At 33.9% G+C, this 17,339-nt stretch overlaps 3 protein-coding genes across 4 annotated transcripts; 2 read left to right on the top strand and 1 right to left on the bottom strand.

Moving 5' to 3' along the window:
- Positions 1-219: 219 nt before the first annotated feature.
- On the top strand, positions 220-5,793 carry Prp40 (pre-mRNA processing factor 40). Of its 2 annotated transcripts, none has more exons than XM_065355341.1 (18): positions 220-389; positions 460-697; positions 766-880; positions 956-1,082; positions 1,152-1,300; positions 1,374-1,447; positions 1,520-1,621; positions 1,709-1,824; positions 1,900-2,160; positions 2,231-2,459; positions 2,539-2,675; positions 2,763-2,877; positions 2,963-3,075; positions 3,162-3,269; positions 3,348-3,542; positions 3,617-3,712; positions 3,797-3,964; positions 4,884-5,793. In XM_065355341.1, the coding sequence occupies exons 1-18, from the start codon at positions 387-389 to the stop codon at positions 5,214-5,216; spliced, it is 2,679 nt and encodes an 892-aa protein (XP_065211413.1). In that variant the 5' UTR covers positions 220-386; the 3' UTR covers positions 5,217-5,793. The 2 variants fall into 2 exon arrangements, with proteins under 2 accessions (XP_065211413.1, XP_065211414.1); XM_065355342.1 differs by having other exon boundaries at positions 3,617-3,688.
- Positions 5,794-8,744: 2,951 nt separating this feature from the next.
- LOC135839510 (mucin-2-like) lies at positions 8,745-12,620 on the bottom strand. The gene is made up of 4 exons (XM_065355576.1): positions 12,336-12,620; positions 11,857-12,049; positions 11,647-11,779; positions 8,745-11,568 (listed from the first exon to the last, which is right to left on the bottom strand). Exons 1-4 carry the CDS (start codon positions 12,533-12,535, stop codon positions 8,849-8,851), a joined length of 3,246 nt encoding a protein of 1,081 aa, XP_065211648.1. The 5' UTR covers positions 12,536-12,620; the 3' UTR covers positions 8,745-8,848.
- A 2,077-nt stretch (positions 12,621-14,697) lies between these two features.
- Positions 14,698-16,442, top strand: LOC135841785 (uncharacterized protein DDB_G0292186-like). The gene is made up of 2 exons (XM_065358971.1): positions 14,698-14,967; positions 15,110-16,442. The coding sequence occupies exons 1-2, from the start codon at positions 14,887-14,889 to the stop codon at positions 16,082-16,084; spliced, it is 1,056 nt and encodes a 351-aa protein (XP_065215043.1). The 5' UTR covers positions 14,698-14,886; the 3' UTR covers positions 16,085-16,442.
- Positions 16,443-17,339: the final 897 nt, after the last annotated feature.

A 17,339-nucleotide genomic window follows, 5' to 3' on the forward strand; every position in this document is an offset into this window, starting at 1 on the left:
TTTATTTTTAAAATGAATTTTTCTAATTAATAACACCAAAGAAAAACGTTTTAATGTTCTATTGTTTTAATTAAAGAAGAATTCTAAAGGAAAAAACAAATGAAATCTTTAAAGCTAATTTTTTCATTAATTCAAAAAGTAGTCTCTTTCTCTCAAAGGTAAATTCAAGTTTTGAATGGGTGGCAATATAAATTTTTTGTGTGTGTACAGTGTACATAAAAGATGATAAAATAAAATGCTAAGCGGCGAAAATGTGCCAACTATGACGATAATTTATTAATTTTAGTAATAATTTATGCCTTTAAAATATTATAATTTGTATTTAAAGCTCACATAGTTCACTGATCAATCTACCCAACATATTGTGTTAATGGCCAGTCATCGTTATGGTAAGTAATTTGAAACTTTTACTTTCATTTCAACCCAATCATCGGATTGTCATAACTTTTAATTTTACAGGATCTACCGCCCAATACTGCACCTAGTTATATGAATGGTTATCCCGTCGGCGATATGAATACCACTCCGAATGCCAGTGGTACGCCTCCGGTGCCTTTAGCTTTTGATCCGAGAATGGCTACACCGGTTCCGCCGGGATACATACCACCTCCTTCGATGCCTCCTGGGCCGATGATGACGCCAGCTCCAATGCCTTACGGTCTTCCTCCAGGACCGTATCCATATGCCTCGCAAACAAGTCAGTACTCTTTTTCAGAATCACGTTTAATTTTCATTATTGAGATGAACACGAAGATGTATTTCTAGGTGTACCTCCTATGGATGCTCCTATGATGCCGCCGGTTTCTACTCTGGTCGGTGCTGTTGGTGGCAATCCACCTTCCGGTGCTTTAGATATTGGTAAAGCACTAAAATCGACCAAGTACGTATTTATAGTAGTTTTTATGTTTTTGAATATCGAAGGAATCGGTCTCTAAACAATATTTTACCTTCACAGGTCAGGTATTGAAAAGAAGAGTGATTGGTCAGAGCATAAAGCGCCAGATGGTAGAATTTATTATCATAACGCAGTTACCAAACAAAGTTTATGGGAAAAGCCCGACGAACTGAAAGATGCAGCTGAAGTTAGTGTTTTATGAATTCAGTCGTCGCGTTGATTTTGTTTCTATACTAATTACCAAATTGTTGTACAGCTTTTATTATCTCAATGCCCTTGGAAGGAATATAAATCAGAAAATGGTAAATTATACTATCACAATGTAAATACCAAAGAATCTTCATGGACCATGCCTAAAGAATTGGAAGAATTAAAAGCTAAAATAACCTCTGATCAGGCTAAACAGTAAGCTCATCTGTTTATTCATAAGGTTAATTGGTGATAAATATTTTTATGGTTTTTTTCCCTTTTTTTTCAGTGCTGTGAAGAACGCAATTGCCAATATTGCTTCTGGAGATCCGAAACAAGCTCGTGATGTTGTTCCTGCCCCAGGTAGATAATTACTGCTCAATTTAAAGAGAATAATGTACGATTTTTTACCGTATATTTTTTTTTCGATCACAGGATCTCTCACTCCGCCTAGGGCGGTGGCTAGTGCAGTGGGTTCTAATTTAGATCTTGCCATGGCTGCAACATTAGCCACAATGGCTACTAAAAACGTTGCTAGTATGTAATTTGCAATTATTCGCAACAAATAATAATTTATAAATAATGACATCAATTAATTCTTCTGTAAATTTTGTCTTATTACAGATGATGATAGAAGTACCTCTAGTCCTACTGCCTATTCCGCAAACGTAGACAGTAAAGGAGTATTTAAAGATAAAAAAGAAGCGATTGAAGCTTTCAAAGATTTTCTAAAAGAGAAGGTAACGTCATTGTTCTTTCTAGAGTATATTTCCATTGGGAATACTCGTAATTTTCATTTGATTATTTTGATTTAGGATATCCCTAGTAACTCTTCGTGGGAACAAGCTGTCAAAATAATGGAAAAAGATAAACGATATGCCGGATTCAGACACCTAAACGAAAAGAAACAAGCATTTAATGCGTACAAGACACAAAAATTGAAAGAAGAGAAAGAAGAACAACGACTTAGAGCGAAAAAAGCTAAAGAAGATTTAGAAGAATTTTTAATGACTTCGGAACGAATGAATTCTACGATTAGATATTACAGATGCCAAGAAATGTTTGGCAATTTAGAAGTAAGCGTTACGATTTTTCACTCGTTTGCTCGTTTCGTGTGGTTATTTAATGGTGTTCTGATTTTCGTAGATTTGGACTAATGTCAGCGACTCGGATCGTCGTGATATATACGAAGATGTTAAATTCAATTTAGCTAAACGAGAAAAAGAAGAAGCGAAGAATAAAAAGAAGAGAAATATTCGCGATTTGACTGAAATTCTCGATAACATGACTAATATAGATTATCGTACTACTTGGGTCCAAGCTCAGCAACTTCTGTTGCAAAATCCAAAGTTTATTAATAATCCTGATTTATTAGGTATTCTTTACTTTTGTTTACGGATTTCATATTGTGAAACGTACCGGATAAATTGCACATTTAAAAAAAAAATTTCTAGTGGCCATGGATAAAGAAGACGCGCTGATTGTCTTCGAAGATCATATCAGAGAATTGGAAAAAGAAGAGGAAGAAGATCGAGAACGTGAGAAACGTAGGCGAAAACGACAAGAGAGGAAGAATCGAGATAATTTTAGTGTAATTTATGGCACTTGACAATTTTTAAATTGCTTTTTTGGAGTATTTTTCATTTCTAACTGAGAAATGATTGTTGATTATTTACAGTCTTTACTTGATGAACTTCATGAGCAAGGAAAATTGACATCTATGTCCCTGTGGGTCGAATTATATCCTATCATTAGTACAGATATACGATTTTCTGCCATGTTAGGGCAAAGTGGTAAGCTAACGAATACTTCAAAATGAAATAACGTTCGCATAAAATGATCGAATTATGCTAAAAATAAAATTACTCATTGTAATAGGTTCAACGCCGTTAGATTTATTCAAATTCTACGTCGAAGATCTGAAATCTCGTTTCCACGATGAAAGAAAAATTATCAAAGAAATATTAAAAGCGAAGAACTTCGAAGTTGAGGTATTTTTCAAATCAATAGATAATAAAACTAAGCAATATTATCTAAGTGATCGATTATTTGATAACTTTTTCAATTATATTCGTAGATATCAACTACTTTCGAGCAATTCGCAACTGTCGTGTGTGAGGATACAAGATCAGCCACATTGGACGCCGGTAATGTCAAGTTAACGTATAATGCATTATTGGAAAAGGTAAGAAAACCAGAAACTAAATTAGATTTCTCTTTTTAATAAAAATTACGTAAAACGTGGTTTATTTTTTTTTTAAAGGCCGAAGCTCGAGAAAAAGAACGCTTACGAGAAGAAGCTCGTAAACAGAAGAAATTAGATTCCGCCTTTTTAGTATGCTTGCAAGACTTGAACGTGAACCATAAACAAGAATGGGAAGAAGTACGTGAGAAATTACAAGAAGAAAGCGCTTTCAAAGCTATTACCTTGGAATCTGAGCGAATTCGATTATATAAGGTAAGCCATTCTCGTTACAACAACCAAACATTTTTAACGTTCTGTACCTTCATTTATGTTATGATTTCACGCAGGAATACCAACATATGATGGAGGAAGCCTGCTTACACGTTCATCGTTCGAAAAAATCGAAGAAAACTAAGAAAGTAAAAAAACGATCTCATTCTGCGGTAGATTTTTGTTGCATTGATTTTTTGTTCTCGCCTTTTTGCATTTTGATTTCTCCCTACTGAGATATTTTCGTTTGTTCGTAGGCCTCTGATAGCGATTCCGATTACCGTAAGAAGAATAATAAAAACAAGAAAAAAACCAAACGAAGATCGAGAAGCGTGTCGGAAAGTTCGTTCTCCGATCATCATCATTCTCGTTCCAAACATAAGAAAGAAAAGAAGAAGAAGAAAGCGAAGTCGCCTTCGCCCCCTGTAAGCTAAATTTATTATTTCACTGGTTCGCGTTTATAAACGAGCGTTGCAACTTTCAGGACGATATAATCGTTGGAAAAGTATAAATTCTACAATTATAAGTGCATGTTGAAATGAAACGGAGTTCTTAAAAAGGAAATGGCTGGACATGAATGCAAAAAGCCTCGATCGCGTCGCAAGCCGAAGGCTATTTTAGGGTGAAAGTAAACGTCTTATTATAATTTATTTTTTAATTGTTATATTTATTCACTTAACGGTTCACTTTGATCTAGTATCATACAAAATTACAAAATCATGATATTGGTTTTCATTCCATTTTTTTATTTTCCAACACTGTGTGTTCCTGGTTTCATTCCTTTCACTGATATCTCGACTTTCTGATTTATTTTAAGAATTATACTTTCTTATATTTATTATTCACCCTTATTACGATATGGTGATTATGTAACTGTTTTGAATAAATTATCGGCTGAGCCAATTTTTCAAATTTGTTTTCTTAAATATTTTTAAAACGATCGCTTTTTTTCTAGCTCGACGTATTCATGGTCCAGTCAAATGTTTTAAGAACTCCTTAAATGAACGTAAAAATACCAACATAAAACGTGCTCGAAATGTACATCGAAATTTTCCTCTCTGCTGATTGAAATTCGTTCGTAGGATCAATAGTGACGAGAATTTTATATATAAGTTTTCCGAAACAGACGTAATAATGTATTGTTTTATAAAAGAGAGAATTTTGTGAAAATTGGAAACCTCAACTCGCTGAACTCGTTAAATCGAATTTTTCCTTTTTTAAATCTCGTCCATTCACCTCGAGTAAAGTTTTATTCAGCGAACGGTTGAAAACCGAACGAACGAAATGATTAAATTTCTCTCTCGATAACCACGAAATTGACCACCATCGTCTCCATGTTCACAGGCTCATTCCAATCGTAAATATAAGGAGTCCAGCGAAAGCCGACATAAATCCAGCGAAGATGATAAGAAGGAACGTCGAGATACCAGAGATGAAAATACTCGCGAAAAAAGCCCCGAAGCTGAAAAACCATTAGACGTGGTACGCGCACCATCTGTCAGCGATGAAATTTCAGCTCCCATTGAACCCGTCGAACAAAAAGATACCTCTAAATCGTCCAAACATAGAAGTAATAAAGACGGCAGCCAGTCTGAAGAGCTGAGCGATGGAGAGTTGGAAAGAAGACGTAATGCATTATTGCAACAACTTCACGCTGATCCTGAAGATTCCGAGTGATTTTTTAATACATAATTTTCCTGATAATTATTTCGTCGAAAGAGAGTTGTTTCGTTCTGATGATCTAATGTCATGGTGTTGTGACGTAGTAATGGAGTAGATTAGATTTTTTGTACGTTAGTTTTTTAAGCAGTGTTATTTTTTCAAAATTACCTCAGCATTCGTAATGTGTTTTTTTTTTTAATTTATTATAGATGATGAATTCGGATGGCATTTTTACATAATGTTTTATTTATAACCTGTGTAAAGTTTAAAAGAATAACGCTTTATGTTTGTTCATTTATACGTAATTATATGGTAAGTGCATTTTTCTTTTGTAATTTAATCAACAATATTTAAGAACAAAACAATGCAAAAACTCATTTCTCTAGGATTTAAACAAAATACTATTGTTTTTTATTTAGGTACATATTACCTTTGTGTAAACTTCGAATGATTTAGTTTTCTAGAATGGTGTTTTAGTTTTTAATTACATTTCAAAATGTTTGTAATGAAATGAAATACCAGTATTTTAGATTGGTAAAATCTACCGAATTGATGACTCTTGTGGAAATAAATACTTAAATTAATTGCTCGAGATTATTTACTTCATTTTATTCAAAAATTCAAATACTTTTATGGCTTGAATGAATAGGTACCTAGGACCTACCTACCTACTTCAATATCACAATTACTTTGAAAGTCTTCAGGTCTTAAAATTGACTTAACATTATAACCAAATTTTTAACAAACAGCAATTTACGATTACAACGCACATGAAAAAAAATGTCGATATCATCAATTTCGTTTTCTCCTTCCAAATTCGTGAATTGTTGTTTAAGGGCTTTGATTTTGGTCTCATCGCTCGTTTTCTCAGTTGAAGAGAACAGGACGAAACTGTTTCTGTTTCCAATCGATCCGGAAAGTCTAAAATAAGATACCTAGATAACCTACCAATACCAAAGTTCAGCTCTCTAAAGCTTAATTTGATGAACGGGGACATTTTGATTTCATTTCCTTTTTTAGGCCAAAATGTCCAAATTTAATTTTCAAAAATTTACTAAAAATTGAGAAAAAATTGACTGATGCTTTATTTTTGAAATTCCTTTTCAATTTCTAGTTCAAAAAATTTTGTTTCAGGATGATGAAGAAAATGTCCAGAATTTCTATTTTTTTTTAAAAAAGACATTCTAAAGAAATTTCAATCAAGAAATGATAAAAGAAGGCATTTATTTTATTGAATTTTGTAAATTAATTTTTTTATTCAATAGGTACCTAACTATACCTACCTAATCTCAAATTCATTAGGTTTATAGAAAAACCACCACTTAGAATTTTCAAAATTGAGATTTCAGACTTTGCAAAACAAATTAACAATTTTCAATTATAAAAAAAATAATAATCACTTTTTTAAAAAATTAACTCAAGAACATATCCTCATCAGCAAGTCCAAGTGAGGTTTGAATCTAGAAAAGGGAATAAAAACTGAAAAAATTTCAGTTTTAGTTTTAGTTTTCCAGCCCTGAAATTTGCATTGAAAAAGTATAAGAAAAGTGTTTAAAATAATGTAAGGTTGAAACACGAGAAAGTATCAAAATAATTTTTTTTTAATGTCAAAAAGCGATGAAATTTCACAGAACGAAGCAAAAATTTTATAAAACACATTATTGACATGATTTTAAAACAATATGTAGATACCATAAGCATTAAAATCATTGAAAAATCAACGAAAGATGTTAACAAAATTTCAGTAAAATTCGGGGAAAATGGCATGAAAAAGTATAACTACAAAACATGTAAAAACGTGCAAAAACTGCGAGGGAAAAAAAGTTTAAAATCATTGAAAATTAGCAAGAAGTTAGTAATAATAAAATGTTTTTAACATTTGCCAAAAAATGTATGAAAGAGCGTCTAAATTAAATCTAAAAATGTGATATGTTCAATGATGGAAAAACACTATGTATAAACGCATTAAAATTACTGAAAACGATCTAGAAAAGTAATGATAATCAAATTTCAGAAAAATTTGACTGATGAAATGGTTCAGAAATTGCATAAAACATCATTGAAAATCAACAAAAAATGATGAAATTTTAGAAAATTGAATGAAGAAATCAGGGATGGAAAACTGAAAAATGAAACTTTTGGCTTTAGCTTTTAGCTTTCAAAAATCCCAAACTTCCTCAGCTTTCAGCTTTAGAAACTCAAAACCACAACGAAAAAAAACACGAGAAAAGTAAAATGTGAAAATCAAAAAAGAACTCAAACAGAAACTGAACCAAATAAATTTGTAAAAAAGCTGAAAGAAAGCTGAATAAATAAAGCTTTTAACTAGAGCTTTCAGCTTTCAAAAACCCCAAACATTCTCAGCTTTCAGCTAGCTTTCCATCCCTGGAAGAAATATAAAAAATATTCTATGATGTTGAAAAAATTACAAAAAAAAGCACTGCAAAGTTGTTTTTCTAATCCAATCCTATCTAAAAAAAAAAGTTGAATATTATGTTGCTTCAAGTACCTATTTGGTTTCTCTAAATGAAAATGTGTCTGAAAATTGCAAGGAAAAACTTGTCATGATATAGCAGTTCAATTTGAGATTTTTATTTTGTTATTTTTTTAAAATTCAGCTCATACCTGTTTTGCTAAAATACCTTATGACCGATGAGTTTTTAAAAAAATTAACTCATTTTATACTTTGTTTGATTTTTTTTCTGGTTTACAAAATACGAAAAAATTAAATCGGTAGGTAGGTACAGGAGATTTTGCTGTATCCCAGGGGGAAATAGATTTTAGATCTGATCAAGATCAAAGTTCTGATCGGATTAGAAGGGATCAGACCTGATTGGATTTAATCAGATATGACTATGAGCATTGAGCAGATTTGATTAGACCTGAAGAGATGTAATCATTTTCTTCGGAGATGTAGCCTAACTTAATTCGATGCAAAAATAAAATTGAAATTCGAAGTATAATTTAACCTAACCTAACCTAATTGGAAAAAAGGATTCATTTCTAGGATTCGTTCTTTCAAATTTATTAAGGTGTCCGTTTCACGCTTTTCCTCAATTTTTTTTGCGTCATTTTAAACTTTTTCCTGAGTTCTATAAAATCTCACTACCTGTTTGGCTTTTTCCCACATTTTAATATCAATAATTTTAATATTTTTTAACCTTGCACTCTATCAAATTTTCATGAATTTTTCTCACATCGCTTTGAATGTTTTATCCTTTGATTTTTCTTTTCAACTCTCTGCCAATTTATTTTGCACATCTGTGGGTAAATTCACGAAGTTCAAGTTCTTGTATTTGGACTAATTTGGACATTATTTACGTATTTATTGCAAATTTTAAGGGTTGAATCTTTTTGGTCGATTTTTCTGTGCTTAGTATTCTTTTTTTTCTCCTTCAAAAAAAAAAAAAAAAAAAAAAATTGAAAACGTACATTGCATCGATGAAATTATTCCTGAAGCCGAAGTCAAAACAAACTGACCTCTTTTCTCACATTTTCCTCGCCGCCAAAAATATTTCAATAATAATACAAAATTTTCGTCAATTAGAAAATAAAAATCTGCTAACATTTATTAAAAAAAAAAAAAAAAAAAAAACAAGTGAAATACAGCGAGGAACATTTTTATATTTTTAAACAAACTTAAAACATTATTTACGACTAATGGTACCTTTGACCTCCATTTCAGCCTTTTTAACTTTATTGACGAATTTATTCAATGTTTTATCGGAAGGCAACGTGTATTTTTGGTATAAAACATTGTATTCGACAGGATTCTTGTAAAGTAACCCTAAAGCGAAAAGCTTATCGTCTTCAGACCATCTAAACTGGGTGCATGTTTTACCGGCAATTTTCATCTGACCAATGAAAAATTGAATACCGTTCGAATCGATGTATTTCGATAATATTTCTTCGACTAGCTGCTCGTCTGTTTTAGTATCACTGGGATCTTTGACTGAATTCAAACGTTTTTTCAACGATTGTATTTTCTTCTTTAAACCATTAATCTCGCGTTCTTTTTGTAAAATATTCGCCTCAGATTTGCTGATCTGTTTTCGCTGTTGCTGGAAGTATTCTCTGTCGTATTCTTCGTCGTTGCAATTAGCGAAAAAGGGATCATTGTCGTCGTCATCGTCATCATCTTCGGAGTCATCTGTTTCATCGCATTTACGTTTTAGAGATGGTATAACCGTCGATTGATTTTGTACCGGAATTGTAGGTATAGTTTGCTTAGTAACATGACGCTTCGGTGTAGATGTAGAAGTTAAAGAATCGTAGGTTACGAGTACTTCGGCAGGTTTCAAAGTTGTATCGAAACTAGTCGGTTGAATTGGTCGGAGTTTCAACGAAGTTGGTTGAGCGGCGGCATTGGGTTGAGATTTACTCCGAGATTGAGAATACGATTTAGTAGCGATAGCTCCATTCAATGCTGGTGGTTGCGATCTGATCGCAGATAGAGCAGGTGAACTTTGAACACCATTAAGAATTGGAGTTCTCGCAACTGCGCCATCTTTACCGCGCAAGATGAATGATGGCTGAGATTTCGACACGTTAATACTTCCTAGCTGCACACCGAGTTGAGCTACAGATGGAGTAGAAGCTGCCGAGTTCTGAGGTGACTGTATGACTCGAGCTATCGTTGTATCTGGTGTGGTTAAGATTGTTTTTACAATAGGAGTAGTCGAAAACGCGGGTTTCACAGCTGAATTAGTAATTATCGTAAAATTTTGAGGTATTGACGGTTTCGTAGATGGTTTAACGAACTTTCCTCTAGGGCCAGAAATTGAAGTATTTACCGATGGCTTGGCCGGAGTGACAGAAGATGGTGATTTTAATGAAGAATTCGCAGGTTTCACCGGTGTTATAGTCACAGAATGAGATACCGAAGCAGTTGTCGTAGGTTTAGCTGGAGTAGAAATCGAAATGTTCGCTGCTCCTTTAGTGAGATAATTGTAACAAATCGAAGTATTGACCGGTGGCGTACCCGAAGGTATTTTCGAGGTAGAAACATTCGTCGGTGGAGTTGTCGAATTACTACTTCTCAACTCCATTTTCGGTACTGTAACCAAAGGTGTACCGGAAACGGAATCATTCGCCGGTGGTTGAGTAGCAGAACTATGCGAAACTTTATAAGAAATAATCGTCGGTAGTTTAGCTGCAGAAACAAACGCGTCCAAATTACTCGTGGAAGGTGTAGTTAAAGAGGAACTTAGAACGGAATTATTTTCCGATATCTTTACAGAATCAGAATTAGAAATCGAATCGAGTGGTCGAGGTTTAGGATCAGCGCAAGATACCGAATTACTCGAATTGGACACACGTTTAGGAACTGTATTCGGTTTCGTCGTATCGCTCGAACCACGTAGCTGGTTCTGAATCGGCAAAACAGACTTCGGATTAGCACTGGATACTAAATCTGCCACTTGAAGAGGTTTTTGAACAATCATTCCGGCGGCATTCGACGCGGTAGTTGACTGCTGCGGAGTGGACTTGGTCGAAACACCCGATTTCAATTTCATTTTATAAAGATGCGGAAGCAAATTCTCACTCGTGATTACGTAAACGCAATTCATACTTGGGTCACATTCTTGAACGGTTATATTTTTCAAAAGGAATATAGCCGGACTACCGCAAATAATGTTAACGTTGTCCGGTTTCACGAATGATTCTTCTTTTATCTCTTTCACGTAATTGGCTACGTTGAGAATGACCGACGCTGATGGTAATATTTCACACAGATCAGAAGCATCTGTATCGTCACATTTCGACGTGACTAAATAGCTGTTCAGAGTTGGACCAGATTTAAGTTTATTTTCATCTGTAGAAGCGTTCGCCATCTTGACGATATTCAGTAGCTGTAGAACGAGATTCTTGGTTGTAGGTTCCATAACTGAATAACCACTCGAACTACTATTCCCTCGTACTAGAGCAGAAGAGTTAGATGCAGCTGATACACTCGACGTAGCCGTAGGTTGACTTGTTACCGAAGTAGACGGTGTAATGGTTGATTTAGTCGAATGATTCGATCGCGGAACGTTTAATTCAACTGGAGAGGCCACTGGAGATGAACTGGCTTTCAATTTATCCGAATCCTTTTGAATTTTAATTCGTTTGGTGCTTACAGCATCATCGTCATGGTTCGATTTTGATTTACTTCCACTAATACGTCCTTCAATCGAAGAGTTATTATTTAAAATAATTTTTGAAACGTCTAACGCGGGCAGATGAACACGTGGATTTTTGTGATTATTTTCCGTACTTATGGGCATCGTTTCGTGTAATACCGGTATAGAAATGTGCTCTATATCGAGTTTATCAGAGCTTTCGTCGCATACAAGAACTTCTTCATAATGTACGACATTCACTTTAACTGAAAATAAATCAGACACGAATAATAGAAGTTTTTTAAAAGCAAAATGTACATATACACTACATAGCAGCTACGCACCTGGATTAGTTGTAGGTATTGTAGAGCGTTTATTGGATTTTATATTACAGTTCTGTGTACTCGCAGAACTTTGACTAGGTTTCAAGAAATCATCATCGTCCAACTTGCATTCCATGCCCAATTTCTTCACACTCTGTCACAGAATTTTCGTTATCAACATGAGATACACATATCATCGAGTAGACTGTGCTGAATAAACATATTTCTCACCTCTCTCATATGACTCTTGAAATCATCGAAGAAGATTGATGGCACTGCGTGATCAAGAAGATCGTTATTCTCATCAAAACAATTATCGCAAAAATGTAAAGAACATAATGAGCTGTGGAACATCGGTGGTTTCCATGACGGTTTTTTCGCAGCGTCGATCCAAGATTGCCTTCTTACCGGATCATCAGGAAACCTAAGGGAAACATTATTCACCAATTAAGGAATTTATCAAGCTGTTAATCACGTTAAATCAACAGTTGGAGCATTTATAATCGAAATAATCGACAAGATAGTGAAAAGTAAAACAACCAGTTTCGTTGCTCAGAACATTTTAGATTATCATAAAATTAATTGAAAATATTATCCGCAGATTTACGAGGGAAATGAAAGATTGATAATACATCCATAGAAAAATTTTCAGTGCAAGACAGGACACTTCACTGAAGTGGGTTTTGACTTTTGAGATTTTGAGCGCTTACCTGTGAAATGAAATAACGTAATTATTTTTAAAAAGTTCCACTTGTTCGACGGTTGGTGCGTAAGTTCGCATTTTACAGTTTGGAGCTTCGCAACGATCCATTTTTAATTTTTTAATTCGTAAAATTCGTAGTTCTCGAATGAAATTTACTTTGGAATGGAATTTAAGAGATGTGCTATGTTCACAGCACATACGGAACATAGACGAACGAACGGGTGATTCAAATGTTCGATCACTGAACGTTCGATCTGAACGTTTAACGTTATCGTTTTCGACGTTTTCCCATTTTATTTTAGTAACATTTTAGTTTAGGTACTTAGCGATTCAGCGAATTAGTGTAAATAATTAATAAATCATCGAAACAGAATGTATTGATTGGTATTGATGATTTGACAATTGATTTCGTGTTTTCAATTTTCCAAAAGTCAGAATCAGAAACATCAAATATTTGCCATGTGATCTCTGGTCTGATAAGTGATAACACAACAGAAAATCATTTCATGTGTCATAAGGACGATAAAAGGATAAAACATATTTGCAGATTATTTGTCAGCTGCCCAATTAGGTATCTATCAACTTTTGACTGAAGAAATGAAGAGCAACTTGATCTTCGTACTGACTCTGTTTTGTGAAATGGAAGGTGAATTTTGCGATGTGGTTTGCGATCATTTTTTTAGATGAGTAAATAGCTTTGGACATCTTTGAAATACTGTTTGTCATTTCGGCATCTCTGAAACGAACTTGTTTCACGATGCTTTCTGGTTTAGTCATTACTTACTTATTAGGGTTGTTGTAATCGTAACTGGGTGATTACGAGCACTTGGGTGAGAGATGATAAACAAACACATAAGTACTTGGTTGTTAATTCTTCGGGTATTAGGTACAAAGAAAGAAGTTGTGTTTATTTATTCTTCCTTTAAATAAAATAAAATTCATAAATTACTTCATTACCTTCATTCAATAGAAAATTGTTTTGATAAATGATAATAGACCATATTTGACTGACGTCACAACATGGCGGATTTGGTCCTTATCAGTACCTTTTTCTTCAATTTTGGGGCAAATATCACGTATAAGTGGCACTTTTTAAAGAATTCTCCATGAATATGTAAAATTTTAAAAAACTAACCAGAAAAAATGAATTCTCGGTCGAAAATACTTCAGTTTTTCGGTATTTTAATTTAAAATTCATCTACTCGCGAGAAAAAAAGCGAAAACTAATACTTTTTTCCGGATATTTGCCCCAAAATTTACTGATAATAAGCGACAACGGCTCGAAATTTACCGATTGTTTACGTTTTCAAGATATGGACAATATCGTTCGAATATGGTCTATATGAAAACTAAAGTAAACATTACGAGCCGATCAGCCGAATCACTTGTTCGAACAAAAAGAACGAATATTGCATGATTCTTCAGGGTCGTGTTCCGTACAGGGATGTTCCGTCAAATAACTCAAGTTATTTTACTGTAAAATAACTGTGTAAAATAACGTAATTTTACATTGTCAAATAATGCGAATTGTTTGACACATGTCAAATAACTAAAAAAATGTAAAAAAACTACAAAAATGCTCAAAATCGAATTCTCACAAGCCAATTAACAAGTACTTATTTGATTTTGATTGAAGTTTCTGTTTCTTTGATGTTGGATGTTGAACTGAACTGAGTTTGATTTAACTCATTTGCGTTGATTTGAAATTTGAGTATAATTAGATTTGAAAGTTTTGTGAAAATAAATGTGAAAAGGAATGAGATGAGATCAAAGGGTACTGTTGAGAGAGCAATGATTGTGAAAACAAATCCGAATAATGATATTAATGAATAAATTTTCATTGACTCAACTGTGATTTTGTGTTTTAAACGTTATTTCATGAGATGAAATGAAAGTGTTACTCTTTGCAGCCTTACTGGTGGTAATTTATTTAAAATTTTTCCATTTTGAAACGAATTTTGACTCATAATCATTCATAATTCATTCTTAAGCTGAAAAATTACTGAGTTATCAGTTGTTATCAGTGAATTTTCCTTGTCTGTGATTGGCTGAATTATTTTACATTCTCAAATGTAATTTTACATATTATTTGACACTTATAGTTATTTGACAGTTATTTGACATGTAATGTCAAAAAAGTTATTTGACATGTCAAGGAACATCCCTGGTTCCGTATGTGCTGTGAACATAGAACATCTCGGAATTGAATTTATTTGGAAATAACTACAACCTTCCAGTATGCACTAGCGCCACAGCCTGGTGATTACTGATTCAGTTCATTGATTTCTAAAACTGACGTGTCGACCCTAGCGAGAATTTTTAAAACTACTTTACTTGGGAAAAAACACTAGGCCAATGCCTAACAACCTAGAGCGCCAGTCCGCCAGCCACTGGAAAGTTGTTTGTTGTTCGTGTTTTCTGATAAAGTTTCTTTGAGTTTTTTTGTTAAAATAATTGAAAATTTTCATTGTTAACATGTAATCAAAGGTAAATTTCAAGTTTCTACCCCTATTTCGTTAATATATTCATGTCGACCATCCAGTAACACCAGCAATAAAATGGATCCAAGTTGTATTCTAATGTGTGCAAACATCCCTGGAGGAATTTCCGAAGATGTTCTCGTTGAACTATTTTGCATAGTACGTAAATATAATTATTATATTATCACACCGTTGATTCAAACTCGTATTCTAGAATACGAAATTCTCACCCGAACACCGGAAAATTTCACATCAAAGTCTACGAAACTACACTAGCCTAATACCGATTTTATTCTCGTAGGCTGGTCCTGTAGAAGATGTTTCGATATCCAGATCAGGCCGAAGTTGTTTCATCATTTATGAATTCCCCGAAGCGGTTCCAACAGCCAAAGAGATCTTCAAGGATGTTAGATTACGCGGCCGGCCTCTCGAAATGTTCGATCAAAACGATATCAAGCAAATACACGAGAAACAGGAGCAGGAAAGTATCGAGTTACAACAGCAAGAAGCAGCGTTTGCCGAGATAGTCAAACAACACAATCCGTTTTACAATCCTGACTCTATGACTCCAACTCACCACGCTCGAGGTCGACCTCAAAACTTCCCTCCTCCTGTTAACCTTTTCGATCCTTCTCTCATGCCATTCCCTTTTCCAAATCATTTCAACCCACCTCCAAATTTTATTCCGCCTCCAAATGTCTTCAACGTACCTCCACCGAATCAATCCTTCGGCGATAATTACGATCCCAGTGTACCGATTCGTAGATGGGGTTCGGCTCCGGAGACCAATCAGCAGTTTTCTCCTGCCGAATTAGACACGTTCAAAAGCCCTTACAGTCAACCGGTATCTCGTAAGAATTACGAACAGAATCGGCGAAATAATTACAACGATAATGCCTCGAACTCGAATTCAAACCAGACACCGAATCGTTCAAATTGCTACTCGAGAAGACATCCTGAAAACTCCGCTAGAAATGATAATCAAAATAACGATCAGTCCCAAGACACCAACAACTCCGAATACGGTTACGAAGATCAAACCAGAAGACGATTCCACGAAGGATCTCAGAAATCGTATCGAGGTAACGATCGTTACAATCATTCGAAACATAACGCTGGTTCTACTAGTTCAGATTACGCGGATCGTAACAAGTCTCGCAGTTCTTACGATCGACAGTCTCCTTATTCTCGAAACGATCATAAACGATACGATCAACGTGATTCTAGAAGGTCTAATCATTACGAAGATCGAGGTTACCGGAATCATCGCAGATAGTATACCTACCGGCGAATTTTAAGAGGTTACTTTGCGGATTTTATTTCGTTGAAAGTGATTTAATTTTAAAAGTTTTTTGATTTTTTTAATCATTTGACATGTTTTGTTCACCTCAGTTAATTATTGATCGTGAAAAGCAAATTGAAATAAAATTATTTTCTTTCATTTTGTTAAAACAATTTCGTATATAATTTACTTTGGCAAGGATACATTATTCATTAATAACAATCTTATTTACCGTAACATATACATAGAAAATAATATTTAGACGTGCATTCTACGTAAAAAAAAAGTTACCCTGCATCGATGATTTGTAATATCACGTGATAATAAATGAGTTTATTTTCTTCCGGCCGAATCTACGGGTTTCTCGAATCAGATTTTTTTCATCTCTATATTTCACAAAAAAATAGTGCATTTGTTTTCATCTATGATCAATCATCTCATCTCGAAAAGTTGAGCGAGTGAGTATTTTTCACAAGTGTTTGAGGATGGGTACTGGGAAGGGGTACGTGAATAAGACGACGAGATACTGACCAGAGATGAAACTGAGTATTGAAAATATTCCAATCATTCGAATATAAAAAATTATAATTTTTGAAAGGAAAATACGCGAGATGAAAATAGGCCTTTGAAAAATTTACAGAACTGATCCTAAGGCCGGAAAAATTGCATTCAAGCTGCAACATATCGAATCGATATCACTATCTCTACTTTCAATTGATAGTTTTTTTTTTTTTACAAAATATATAGCAAGAGACGGTCTTTAAGTATCAGAATTTCAAAAAAAAATCGATTATTTCGTTGATAAGCATTTTTTCCACATGATCCTCCATAAAATTTTCCAGCTAGAAAGTATAACGAATGAATAAAAAGAGAAAATGATCAAAAAATTGTTGACAAACTAAAAAAAAAACACAAAACAAAAGAAAGTGTCATTCGAATAAGGGCCTTCAAAGCAAATATGGTATTCGAGTGAAATATTGTAAAAACTATAATAAATGCAAATCATCATTTAAATACAAGATACGAAGAATATAAAAAAAACTACTCTGTTCAAATTTCATTTGATTCCACTCGAAAAAGCCAATAAATTAATCTAACCGAAGGCCTTACATATTCGAAGGAAACTTTCTACGTATTTTTCACCTCAGAGATAATTGTACAAAATATGTAAATACGATGACGTGCTTGTAAAATCAACGTGAAACGATGAAAGTTGCGAGAGGGGACTTAAAAATACACATTTCTGTAT

The sequence above is a fragment of the Planococcus citri genome, chromosome 3 (assembly GCF_950023065.1).
Source record: "Planococcus citri chromosome 3, ihPlaCitr1.1, whole genome shotgun sequence".
NCBI lineage: Eukaryota > Metazoa > Arthropoda > Insecta > Hemiptera > Pseudococcidae > Planococcus > Planococcus citri.